General features: G+C 38.4%; 1 protein-coding gene across 1 annotated transcript in view; it reads left to right on the forward strand.

Moving 5' to 3' along the window:
- The first annotated feature begins 100 nt into the window (after positions 1–100).
- Positions 101–14,182, forward strand: part of LOC135470335 (neutral amino acid transporter 9-like) — a 17,889-nt gene continuing 3,807 nt past the window's right edge. Inside the window, 11 exon segments of the mRNA XM_064749205.1 lie at positions 101–598; positions 3,147–3,230; positions 4,793–4,943; positions 6,159–6,244; positions 6,727–6,790; positions 8,145–8,238; positions 8,881–9,048; positions 9,366–9,431; positions 10,008–10,235; positions 11,562–11,666; positions 13,250–13,356. Coding sequence (XP_064605275.1) covers positions 513–598; positions 3,147–3,230; positions 4,793–4,943; positions 6,159–6,244; positions 6,727–6,790; positions 8,145–8,238; positions 8,881–9,048; positions 9,366–9,431; positions 10,008–10,235; positions 11,562–11,666; positions 13,250–13,356 — 1,239 coding nt within the window. The 5' untranslated portion in view covers positions 101–512.

A 14,182-nucleotide genomic window follows, 5' to 3' on the forward strand; every position in this document is an offset into this window, starting at 1 on the left:
TGATGCTGGGTTTTATGTTCCAATCGCTCTTTGACTCGTACATTTTTCATTTAATAATGATAAATCAGTAACGTACGAGTTGCAAAGCCGATGGTAACTACCGAGTGCACGGAGATTAAATTCGACGTGATCAAGTAAAAAATCTTCGTATTAACTTCTTCGAACTCAAAACACATAGGATATAAGTCTCATCGAAGCAATTCGGCGACTCTAACAAAAGATCTAACAATTGTCAAATACTGCAACTACTTGTTTTGTGCCTGAAATGTTGTTGTTTCAGGGAAGAATGAAGCGTCGTCTGCTGGCCACCCAGCAGCCTTGACCTTTCACATGGATTTGGTGGCCTGTTAAATGTCACAAGATTAGACCGAGGGAGTACAGGGGGCTAGCGAAAGAGAGAGTTTGGTGCGACTTGGAACGAAGAGTGAACGAAAGTAATATAGCTGGTTAAAAAATTTTGTACCAAGAGCATCAAGGACGTATTCGTGTTTGAGAGCGTTAAGAAGAAGACCATGGATGAAGAGCGTAGACCACTTCTTGGCGTTGTTGATGAAAAAGAGGATGAATCCTCAGTTAAAGGCTCCACTGCTTCTGATGGGTGAGATCTTCACTTTAGTTACTAAGTTAGAAAAGTAGAATGTACTGGCCAGGGACGAAACTTCAAATGTGTGTTTGATCCCGGCCTTGGGCAGGGAATTTGTTACCCCTAAGTTTAGTTCAGTGAAGTTAGCCTAAACTTTGAGCTAGGTCAATTTTTAACAATTTCTGATACGGTAATTCTGTAAGACGGATCGGAAGCTAGCTTAACATAACTACTCAAAGGTTGGTTTATATTTATTGAGGGAACTCTCAATCCATTAGATGTTTAATAATTGCTTCCACCAAGAATGAAATGAAAAGTAATATTGTGACTGTCACTAGAACAAGTGGTGGAACATTGAATGTAATCCAAGATTGCTCTGATGTTAGGTTTGGCCAAATTTTGTTCAGTCAATGATGGCTCCAAACCAGCTTCAGAGTGGGTGTCATTTAAAAACCTGATGCAGTTGTCTGCCTTTGTTAAATATGTCCTGGCTGTCTGTACAGCCGCTCGATTGCTTTGACCATCACCAAGGAGTCTGGGAGCCATATGTAGCCTAGGAAAAAAACAGACTGACGTTGTGCTTACAGTCAATTGGCAGACGAAAAAATAAGGATCATAAGTGTCTGTAAACTTAAGGCCTTGGAGATATATTTTATAGGTAATTGTTTGTCTTAAATGCTGTGACACACTGCCAGAGCAACTGCATCAGGTTTTTAAATAGAGCGTGCTCTGACGTTGGTTTGGACCATGTATCAATGGCTGAACAAAATTTTGCCATACCTAGCATCAGAGCAATCTTGGACTATATTCACACCCATGATTTCCTGGGTAAGGGAATTTGTCATGGCTTGTAGTAGCTCCACGAGTGAAGCTGACACCTGATTTAACAATGTACTAATGTACTAAGCTCCACAGATGAAATTGACGATGAACAAAAACTTGCTTCCTGCCAGAAAGCTTCAGATGTGCATGATAACAAGCACTGAGTTGGTATATTTATATGTCAACTGCAAGAACAAACCTATCTGAGCGTTTCAGCGTCCGTTCAGTATATACTGTAAGTGCATGTGTTTTCACTGCCAGGGTCAGTATGTTGTGGGAATGAAAGCTTTGTTTCTATTATTCTCACACAGGGGAAGCCTAATTTTGTACACGCAACTCACCATGTGATGAAGATGTTTGCAAATGATTGAGCTTGTAAAGTTGTACTGCTCACCGTTCTCTTCGAGCTGATCTAAGAAATTCACCATCTGTTTCCTCTTTCTGTTTGAATCACAACAAAACACTGCTTAAATCTTAACTACTGCCACAAAACTAAAATGTTTGTAAATCTAATGTTGATGCCCTAATTTATCTGTTAGGGTTTGTTTATATTTGATGATACATGTACCTTCAAACATACTATGCTAAATTGATGTCTTCTCTTTTCTTGTAAATATTAATTGTCATCTTTGTATTATTGTACTATAAACTTGGGCTAAACTGTGATTCTATCACCAAACTACTGTAAATTTATTTGTTTTGCCTTCATTTGTATCTAATTATTTGATGATTTCTTTGATATTATGTTACATGTAAGTCGATGTGTCTTTTTTTCTCCTGTAAATATTGTAAGATAATGTATTATTATAGAGAGCCTCTGGGAAAAACAGTTCTTGAGAATGACAGCTATGCATACATTTGTATCATAATTACCCTCTGAAAATAAAGTTATACATACAATAAAGTTATACATACAATAAAGTTATACATACATACATACATCATCAGATCAGTTGAGCCACACAGGTGCGACTAGGCTTGTAGGGACCTGAATTGGTAACATTGTCAGCAGTGCTCATATTTGGCCATTTGCAAGTTTTAATTTAATTGAAGGTCACTTGTCTTCCATCAGGTATTTATTTGTGGTAAAGTTTATCAGTAATTAACTTGTCAAATGTTGATGGTTTACCTCTGGTAATCTGGTTTCCTCCGCCCCTGGAAATGACTCCATCATAGAAGTGAATATGGGGATAACTGTTGACAAGCAGTTATTTAAGCAGTCTTCACTTTGAATCATTTCAGGTAAGAAAGATTGCAGAAGAGCAAGAAAAACTTACTTGCATATGAAGTACAACTACTAAAGAACATGTATGACAAAAATTGGAGTGATGTGATTTATACTTTTTGTTTTATCGGGAGATAAAAGTATGGTCAAAAGCAGATTTTGCTATTTGAAGGCCTTTCCTTTAGAGAATTCCCTTCATAATAAAATATGATTATGAAATATGTAATACGACGGTGGCCAGCATTGTGGTGGGGAGAAACAACATCAGGGCAACAAAATCCCACGACCATCTGTAGGTTACTGCAAGATCTTCCCTCATACTATGAAGATTTTGGAATGATCATAAATATTCATCATTGATTTAAATATATATTGAGAATATCGTATATATATAAAGGTGGTCTGTTTCTACATCATAAATATTTTCATGGGATTTTAAAAAAAAACAGCTAATCAAACACAAGGTTTATCAGTTATGTATCTTCCTCTTTGTTTTTTCTTTGTTTGAACTTTCAGAGACCCACCACCCAAATCAACTCAAAGAAGGAAATCAAAGGCAGACGCCAACAAAGTTACATCAGATGATAGCAGTGTTGTAAGGTAGGCTGTGATTCAGGTTGCCGTCAAAGAGAATTCTTGTGTCTGACTCTTTTGGACACCTTTGAAGTACTGTACTGTTCATATATATTATATAGGCATATGACATCAAATTTCATCCATGACTAACTCATTGTGCCTCTTTCTGTTGGTCTTCCAAAAGTGTTTCAAGGGTATTTGTGATGGTAGGATGAAATTCTGGTGGTAAAATGGAAATTTATGCTAATATTTTATTACCTTTATTTGCATCAGAAATGCAGAATTTGGGGCAAAGGGGAAGGGCATGTATATACAATATGTGCTGTTCTAAGCCAATGATATGGAATAATTCTCTGTATGTTGCACACTTTTTTGTGCTTTACAATCTTTTCTGTGTTATTTTCAAGTTGAAAATGAAAGGGTATTCTCTGTATGAAAAAGTTTATTATTCTTGTATGTGCAGTCAAGCCCTTTATCGATACTTCATATATTGTAGTTTAGAAACTGAAAACATTGGATCGGTGGAATATAAGTTTTTCTTTTACTTGTAAAAAAACTAAGAATTCAGGTGGCAAAGCCACGGCTCTGGCGGAAAAAGTAAAGAGAAATCCGGTATTTATAGAATACATATTAAGGGTGAAGGATGTCTGCGAAAGCTGATAAAATGAAAACATGAACACGGACCCACGAAACCAGTTTGTTTACAATTATGGCCTCTTGTTATAGATTGTTGGCTAGTAAGTACTTCAGTACATTACCTGTACATCAGAATTGTTGTGAGGAGGCAGACTGTGATCTACTCCCCTTTGGATAAGGGAATTTGTAGCCTCGGTCTCAATGCTCGTGGGACCTCGGTGAAAGTAAAGTCAACGTGACCAGTATCGTGTGCCAAGTGTAGGCCTATAAGTGGGGAAGTTAGTCAGTATTTTTCCACAGGTACATATAGGTTATGCCAGGAACTCCAGTTTGTTCTACACATGAAGCTGACCACAATCGAATTAGGGAAAAATGCATGTGTGTTAAGCAGCAATTAAATAGAACACTAATTAACAGCTTTGTGGTAAGAAAGTTGTTAACCTACAGATCATTATGGTCAGGTATTGTTGAGTTCGAAAACCTTGTTTGATGTTTCCAGCAGTCTGCATTTTTTTACCCTCCATTCGCTCCGGTTAAGGTACGTCGTACAATAATGAATTTTCATGTAGGCCTACACACGTTTTGTCCGTGTAACTCCTGCTAAAGTATTGCACCAATTTCCCTGAAACATTGTGTATATCTTTCATATCATCTGAACATCTACATTCCGAATAATAATGAGAGTTTGATTATATTATTTATAATTTTATAGTTACCCCATTCAGGTAGATGGCGAAATAATGCCTTTCATCCGTACAGCCGTAAGTTGTATATTTCAGTAGCTATATATATATATATATATATATATATATAGCTATCTCATCTAACTATCTCATCATTTATTTTTGGAAATGTTTGGGGACGGGAGACCAAGGGTGGGATTTCAGACATCTGGATTCTAGTTACTTTTGTTCACTGTAAAATTTTACACTTGAAGCTTCAAATTTCAGAAGGCCAATTCAGTACTATTCCATAAATGCAGACGGCCCTGGATCAACAGTGCGCCCGGCCCACCCATCCCACCATGATCATGACACTGTGGCTGTGGTCTCTAGGTACAAGTACTTCAACAAACTGGCACCTCATGGAGACAGCAGTTTGGTGCGTAGTAGTTTGTCTGCAGAAACAGATAGATTTGGCTACACATGTAGAGCTCCAGGTTTGCATAGCAGTTGAACATAGTCAACAGAAGTCTTGTTGTATGCGTATGAGACCATGCAAAGTACCACATGCTCTGTCATGAAATTTGACTAAATTATGCTCACCTTTGAGGTTCATGTTTATAATTTTTGTAAAACAAAGCTGCTTCTTGTTGCTCAGAAATACTGTTCAGAGAAACTGTTCACGTTTTTGACATGAGTCAAAGCAGTGGACTGTACGTTAGTCTTCTCCATGTAGGACCATGTAAGCTTTCGTAAGCCGATCAAGTGCACATTCCCTTATGACAGTTAGCCGAACCTCTCTAATGTGGTGTACCCTTCACAATAACTTTTGTGTATGCTTATTGCATGGTCTGTGTTAACAACTAACAGTAGTCTACGGATTAGTCTGTACCCTTCAGTCTGGTGTTTCAGTGTTCAGTCTGACAGATACGAATGATGTGAAAACACTAAACATAACAAATATGAAAAAGTCGCAAGATAAAAGGTGTACATGTGTTTCTAGTGGAATGACATAAGCTGTCAGCCAATCAAATATTCTAACTGTGAGCATATGAAATGACATGCTGTGAGATTATCACGTAAGTAACATAGGCATTTGCATGTGCCCCTTCCCTGTTTCCAGAGATCATGCTTTGGCACTGTGGAGCTTGTCTCCTTACTACTCCAAATCTTTTAGGCCACAATTATGTTCAAGCAGTGGTCTGATACTTGGGATAAACCTCATAATATCAGGTGCCTCAGTTTTACAGAAGGTTTACCTAATTTCTCCGGTTTCCTCCACACATAAAACTGATGGCCATTAATTGTATAATTGAAAAAAGCTTGACCATGGTATTACACATGAATCAGTCAGTTTCAGTTTGTTTTATTCATTCTTGATTAGTTAATGGTTTAAGGTTTAAATCCTGTACAACTAACACAGCAAGACGATTCAGCTATGAATTGTTTTTGTGTAATCTCAAATTCATTTCAAAAACCTGATGGATCTCTGAATTTGCCTTTTTTTTCACTGCGATTGCCTTAGTTGCTCTGTCTTGTTCATTTTTCCTAATAAACATGTGACAATCGTATCGTAAGTCCCTTGAGCTTCAATACACAAAATTTCACTTTGGTTTTAAGTTTAAATCTGAAATTTTTGCTTTCTGTTTTTCAGCACATGCCTGACCACGTGGTACCCACGGTATTTTTGACGCGGATACTGGTACCTGTTCAAGGGGAGCAGAGCAGCCTGATAACTATGTAAGGAGATGGACTGATTTCATTATTTCTGTTTACAAATGCAAAGTTGTGATTTGTCAGTGATAAAAGTAAGAAGTTGGTGTTTTTTATGTGTCACTTAATTAGTACTAACTGTCATTTCACAGCCCTGTAATACAGCATGTACAGTCCACGCATAGTGGAATAAAAGAATGCTTTGGAAAAGATATTTTTACATATTGCTATAATTTATATGTAATGAATGTGCACACTTACATGTAGAAATCTACATCAACATATTTTTTTAAATACCTTTTCAAGGGTATAATACGAAGTTATTAGTTTGATAGACCTTAGAATTTTAGTTTTTTTTCATTTCAAACTCTCAGGGCACAAGAACTTGTCATGCTTCAGCATAAAATACTTGTTGCAAACAAAGAAATAGATAACAGTAGCCTGATTAACAAGAGAAGAAATAAAGTTATCTGGCTGTAACAACCATGATCTTCACTGTCTTCTTTCAGATTTGCATTATGGAATACAATGATGGGAACATCTCTGTTGAGCATGCCCTGGGCTATAAGACAGGTTTGTCCAATTCATCAGAATCGAAGCCTTCAAATTAATCTTCAAAATCTAATTTCTCCCAACTTTCCATTGGAAATGATGTTGTCAAAGAAAATGAGGCAGTACAAGATTTGAAAGAAAGTTCAATAGTACGATGTGCAGATTTACAGTTTTGTTGAAGTGGGTCAAGGCTGGATGACCTGGCTGATAAAGATCATACATTATGTGTGTATTAAGCAGCAAAGAAAATACTAATGAAGAATTCTACCCCGTTGTTAATTGCGGGTCTTGTGCAAATATACATATTAAATAGAGATGGCCTTTCAAACAAAATCACACAACACACCAGCCAGTACGTTTAAATCCCTGAGTAATATGAGTTTATACTGTGTATGTCTACGTATAAAAGAATTTGAGTTTCTTAACTTGTCAGATTTGCTTTTGTGACCCATATAAAGGCAAACTTTCAGAATTTCCTTCAGTGATAAAAGTGTTACTTCGCATAGTTTACAGATATTGCTTCTGTTTTTACATTTTTGATAGTTTACACCCAGGCGCCATGACGTGGAAAAAAAAAGAAACATTTGTTTCAAGACGTTTCAATCTGAGCTGAGTAGCATGATGTCATAGTACATGCTTGTTAAACTTTTACATTCCTACGTCAGGCTACAGTGAAACAGGAAGTCTTACATACGCAGCTAGGGAGTATCTCGGTCAAGCTCAATGGCCTAAGCTTGCCATTGATTGGTCAAAAATGCATGACTTGTGCAGAGGGAGTGGAAGAGAAGGGCAGAAAAAAGATGTATGAAATATGCTGCTGTTGCCTCATTTTTTGCATTTTTTGGCGGGGTAGAATAGACTTTAACACCTTCGTCAAATGACACTGTAATAAATGCTGCACATTCTCGGGATTTGACTCCGTATGAAACAAGGATCAGCGGTATTGGGTTACACAACAAACACTGCTACAGTGGTGTTAAACCCTTAAGCATAATAAAGGACTTGAGATATCTGTAGAAGTTTAGTGAATAAATATCCTTTTATGTGAAAGTCACTGATGCTGCTGTGTTTATATGTCTGCATATTGATTTATTTTATTGTTGCTTAATGCCCTTACTCCTGAATTTTTCACTTATACGATGGTGATCAGGTTTATGAGCAGGGGAAACTATCTAGCAGTCTTGTCAGTTCTCTATGTAAACCAAACTTTCCCACATGTGACGTACAGATATGCACACCAAATAGCCTGGAACAAAGGCCCTGTAAGCAGTGAGGGCGTGGGAATTCACAAGTTCCCTGTCCAAGGCAGGGTTTTCTCCCACACCTCGTGTGTGACTGAAGCATGTCTGCTTATGTTGATGTTTTATTCTGGCAGGCTGGGTTTGCTACAGGGCTGGTGCTGATCGTGGCAATGGCTGGTCTCATGTTGTACACAAGTTACAGGGTCATGACCTCTATAGAAGGAATAGGTAAGTACGGTAAGCCCATGTCAATTAAGGTGATCTTTCAACATTTCTTGCCTACATAAGCTGGTTCCAAAGCTGTGTAAAAACACATGTAGGTAAATGACCTAAAATTAAAAGCTAATTTTTAGAGGAAAATAAATATTGCACCATAATACTTGTAAAGTTTAAATTTAGTCTTCCAGTAAGATATTATCGTACTTTTCACACCAAATCTTAAAATCGGCAAAATGTGCACCTTAGTAGTGGTCAAAATTTTAAGTTGTTTACCATATTCTGTGCTGTTACGCTGCATTGCTTCTGGTTTAAATCCTTGCTTAACAGAAACAGTAACATATTACAGGAAAGAACAATAGAGTACATGCACTTTTTTTAGGTGGGCTGTATTTCCCACTGCAAATTATTGTTGTTCTGACTAATTACATCAGGTTAAACATATTAGACTAACAACTAGCTAAATGGATCTGTTTGAAAGTGGACTTGATGATGTAAGGAGTTGGTTGGGAAAAAAGGCCTTGATCTTGACAGTAGCAGAAATATTTCAGAAGATTCCCCCTGATTAACCGGTTGTTGTGACTTTGTCCACAAGCTGCATGTAATTGTTAGGGTAGGCTTCATGATATGTTGTCCTGTATCTGGATATCACAGGTGGAGATGAAGAGATTTTGGAGTTCTCAGACGTTTGTCGTCATTATTTGGGTCGCTGGGCAGAGGTGTGCAGTGTCATATTTTCATTGGTCACATTGTTGGGAGGGATGATTGTATATTGGATACTCATGTCTAACTTCCTCTACAATGATGTCAAATTTGTGTACAGTAAGTATTGAACGAGTGAAATACTTTTGATTGGAACCAAATTTTCCTCATCGTTCATAACCCTCAAAAATACACACATGTAGCACATAACTCCATCTATCTGGTAAGATTTGCTCAGTGCAATTCCAGTTAAATAATATATTTTTGTTTGTATAATAAGTTTTGTAGATTATATTATACTTTATGTTATACGTATGTCTGGACCACCTGTGCCACGGATGGTTTGTAGGTAAACATGAATAATCTAACTAGTTTATTAGTTTGATTGTCCTAAATGTCCATGTGCTTACCAGTTGTTTTCTTCGGCTTTTTTTCAGGTAAGGTTGAAGAAACCAATTCTTCCAGTGCTCTGACGCCGAAAAACTATTCCAAATTTAGTGATGGTAATTTTTAGTTGTCATATTTTTCCAGGAAATTAACATTGGAAGTTGTAAATATTGCATAAATTGTCCTGCTTCAAAGGGAAGACAACAAATAATATAATCTTAGTTATTTTAGAGGTGGGGTGAGAACAAACCTAGCTTGTCACTTTGTGTGATATGCATGGTAATCAAGTTTAAATCTGAAATTTTGGGGGTTTACCATGTGAGAAAAATGAAAATACAATATTGCATCATTTGTACATCATGAGAAAACAGGGTTTGCATGACCAGAAACAGCTGCATTCTCAGGTGGAGAAAACACAATACTTAATACAGTATTTGTGGGTGATTCGTTTACAGTTTTGGCAAAGCAACAGTTTTAGTTAAAGCTGTGTCTAAGGCACAAGTTTTGGCTGGTACCTTTGTCAGGCGTAATGAAGTAACAGTTACCCGACAACTCATAAGGTGTTTTATTTTTGTTGTATGAAAATCTTTATATACCTGCCTTTAATTTGGATCTGTTATGAACAGTATTAATAATGATGGAGAAGGTATTCCTTTATCCTTGTTGTCATGTGACTCTTGTACCTGTTGCAGCTTATTGTCCACATCCTCCTTCCACATGGGCTGTGAATATCACACCATCAGAACCTACCGATGATAACCTGTTGGTGTCATCAGAACTCCATGGACAATCTAATTCTACACAAATCTTCTACCAGGTCTGGGATGCTCAGAAGACAGTACCCTTTTTCCTTATCGTCGTCCTTGCTCCACTTCTCAACTTTAAGTCACCAACTTTTTTCACCAAGTTTAACATGTTAGGTGAATGAATACAGCCGTTAGTATTGTGTATACAGTACATATTGATTAAGACCTGCCTGCACCTGTCATTGTGCTTATTCATTCAGACCAATATACATGCTACTGTTTTTAACTCTAGTATGGAGTAAGGCAAGGTATTGCGAGAGATAGAGCACAGTTCTTGGTGTTGGTCTGCAGTGTTTTGCACCTTCACATCATGGGTTGATTGATTAATTGGTGTACTGTGTACTCAAGATTTTGTATTCATATGATGCCAGTTAGGTGAATTAAGAATGCTCAGAGTAAACGAGAGACCTTGGCTAGGCACCTGACAAATCTGCTGACTTAAAGTGGCAGCCAATACAGTGAGAGCTGGATTGGAAAATGTAACCTCATTGGTCAAGTGCCTGATAGTCAAACGGGGCCAGGACAATCTCAGCCAGGCATGTGAGCATTCATGATATTAGGAATTATGGAAGGATTCTCATTTCTGTAGGGATTTACTTTCAGCAAATGCCAAAGAAAAGGGATTGGTGTGGTTAGGCTTTGGTTCTGTTTAGTGCACAGGCTGTCGTGCCAGAATTGCCCCCCTTCCCATTACCCTTGTAACAAATTGTTACCCATACAGTGCTTTCCAAACTCAAATTATGATTGAATGTTGTTTAAACGTGAAGAGTTATCCCAATTTTTCATTGTTAATTGTGAAATTAGGAATTCAGAGAAAATCTTTGTGAAGAATTCATATTTGTAATTATGTTATTCAGTGAATACAAGGCAAATGCTTTGAGCATTTTGAGTTCACGTACTTTGTCCATGTACTTTGCTTCAATGGCTGCTTTTGGAATAGGTTTACATCTAGGTAAAGATGACATCATTGCCATACATGATAGTTCATCACACCTTTTTTTGGCCAGGTTGCCAATTCTGGCATAATCGTAGAGATCTGCAAACATGTAAGATGAGTATGTTAGCATGTGAGGATGTCTAGGACTCAATGTCATGTTTATTTACCGTACGTGGGAAGGTCTGCCAGCAACCTGTGGATGGTCGTGGGTATCCCCCGGGCTCCGACCGGTTTCCCCCCATCATAATGCTGGCCACTGTAGTATAAGTGAAATATTCTTGAGTATGGCATAAAACACCAATCAAATAAATAAATAAATCATGTTTATTCATCATTTATACTGATATGTACAGATTTTTTAGTAGTTTGATAGAGTCCATAGTTTTGGGTTTAAAATCTCAATGAATGCATGAGAAATGGACAAACTGTATAGTTTATGCTAGTATACTATGTGTATTGTGCTATTAAAGAGACAAACACTGATGTGTATGTTTTTATTCTAGGTACCATTTCTGTGGCATATCTGGTCTCCTTTATTACTGTGAAAGCTGTGAACTGGGGGTTTCATCTAGACTTCCAGTCAGAGAACCAGCCTCTGTATGTTCCACGTACGTAAATTTGTGATATACTTTTGCATATAGTGTTCATGTTAAACCTTTTGCCGCTTGTTACCGTATTTACTTATTTATTTGATTCGTGTTTTTATGCCGTACTCAAGAATATTTCACTTATGATGGGCGGCCAGCATTACAATGGAAGGAAACCGGGCAGAGCCTGGGGAAAATCTGCGACCATCCGCAAGTTCCTGGAAGACCTTGCCACTTACCACCGGAGAGAAAGCCAGCATGAGCTGGACTCACAGTGACAGCATTGGTGAGAGCTTCCTGGGTCATTGTGCTGAGCTCGCATGCTCCCTCGCTACCCCCCTCCCCCCCCCCCCCCCTCTTTTTGCTACTGATGTAGTTGCATTCCATGGCCTAGCAGTGCTTTCAAGGAATAGGACATGAGGTGGGAAGTGAAACTCAGACTTTGGCTTGAAATTTGTAGACAACTTGCCTTCCCATCAATATGATGAGTTTGTATGTCACATATGTTAAAGATTGTCAGTAACATGACACTCCTGCTTTATCCATCCACAAATTTAACTGCCATGGTAGAAACAAAAAAGTAAACAAATATTGTAATTCTTCAACTGTTTATGATGTTTGCAAGGTGTTTATTTAAGCGTATTCTGAAGGCATTATTCTGTGTAGAGAGATAAAATTATACCTTTTGTGAAGCCAATCCAACCACTGTAGTTTGTCTCCAAAATCAAATTCAAAATGTTGCTCTTTCACATGGAAAAAGGTTGAGGAATTAGGGTAGCATACAGTTTTTGTTGTAGAAAAATGACATGGAACAGTTCTGTGTCTGCTGTATATTATTCACAAGAAAATCTCTATGACCGTTGGGGCCTCCGGGGCTCAGTCGGTTAGCGTGCTAGCGCAGCGTAATGAACCAGGAGTCTCTCACCAATGCGGTCGCTGTGAGTTCAAGTCCAGCTCATGCTGGCTTCCTCTCCGGCCGTACGTGGGAAGGTCTGCCAGCAACCTGCGGATGGTCGTGGGTTTCCCCCTGGCTGTGCCCGGTTTCCACCCACCATAATGCTGGGCCGCCGTCGTATAAGTGAAATATTTGAGTACGGCGTAAAACACCAATCAAAAAAATCAAAAAAATCATCTATGACCGTTGAACTTCAACAACCCAGACTAGAGCATCACTGAAAAACTGCATTCTCTCCTCATAGATTACACCACCATGTAGAAAGGCTTCTGGGTTAGCGCAGCGTAATGACACAGAAGCCTCTCACCAATGCTGTTGCTGTGAGTTCAAGTCCAGCTCATGCTGGCTTCCTCTCCGACCCTACGTGGGAAGGTCTGTCAGCAACCTGTGGATGGTTGTGGTTTCCCCCGGGCTCTGCACGGTTTCCACCCACCATAAATGTTGGCCGCCGTCGTGTGAGTGAAATATTCTTGAGTATGGTGTAAAACACCAATCAAATAAATAAATAAATGTAGAAAGGCATGTTTTGGTGCTGTTTTAATATAAATTTTGTGGTTTGATATTTGAAATTGAAGACGAACCTCCCTTGATGGCTTGTCTAACATCATGACTGTAGTGGACTTACTGAATGTGCCATTTTGTCTTTCAGAATTTCAGAAGACCTTCCCAGCTCTGACAGGGGTGTCTGCTCTTGCCTATTTTATACAGAACTGTGTTCTCTCACTGACAAAGAATCAGAGAAATCCACAGAACAATGTATGATAAATGTCTTTATTTTATGCTACGTGAAATGATAGAAATACACCATCTGTTAGTGACCTTATATGTTGGGGCTCTCCGGCCATTTTGTGGGATGGCCTGCCAGCAACCCGGGATAGTTGTGGGTTTCCCCACGTGCTCTGTCTGGTTTCCTCCTTCCATAATGCTGGCCGCAGTTGAAAAAGTGGAATATTCTTGAGTATGCTGTAAGACACCAATCAAATAAAAATAAAGAAAGATAATCGGACATTTTGGATTTTACACCTGTCTGTGTGAACGAGATATCTCAGACAGTTTTCAACCAATTAAGTTGTTACTTGCGCACTTGCTCAAGGTTAGTGAAGGAACAGATGGGATTGATTTTCATCACTCTAAGCTATACCCAGTATGGTCGCTGTTGCCATCTTGAACCTCCTGACAACACTGATAAGACGTTAGCCCACACGGTTAAAAGTAATTTGTTTTTTACATGTAATAATTCATGGGTGTGTCAACTGCTGTGCTAGTATCTGTTTCGGTTGACTGTTGTGTCATTGGGTATCACCACTTTGTTTCCATTACCTGAGAAAGAACATTTTGATATGAGCCCTATTTCTACCCACTATTGTGTTTCCGCAGGGCAAAGTTCTACTGTCTGGAGGTTTATCATGTTTATGTATCACTGTTCACTTGTTTCCACTGCAGCTCAGTTTTCCCCTGTCAACAATCTATAATTCATGTATTTTCAAGTCATCAGTGCTGCATACAGTGCTCAAGTACAATCTTCATCCACATGTATTGCTGGTCACATTATGGTATAACACTGTCTGTCTGTGAAGTGTTA

This window comes from Liolophura sinensis, chromosome 7, assembly GCF_032854445.1.
Source record: "Liolophura sinensis isolate JHLJ2023 chromosome 7, CUHK_Ljap_v2, whole genome shotgun sequence".
In the NCBI taxonomy this organism is placed as follows: domain Eukaryota; kingdom Metazoa; phylum Mollusca; class Polyplacophora; order Chitonida; family Chitonidae; genus Liolophura; species Liolophura sinensis.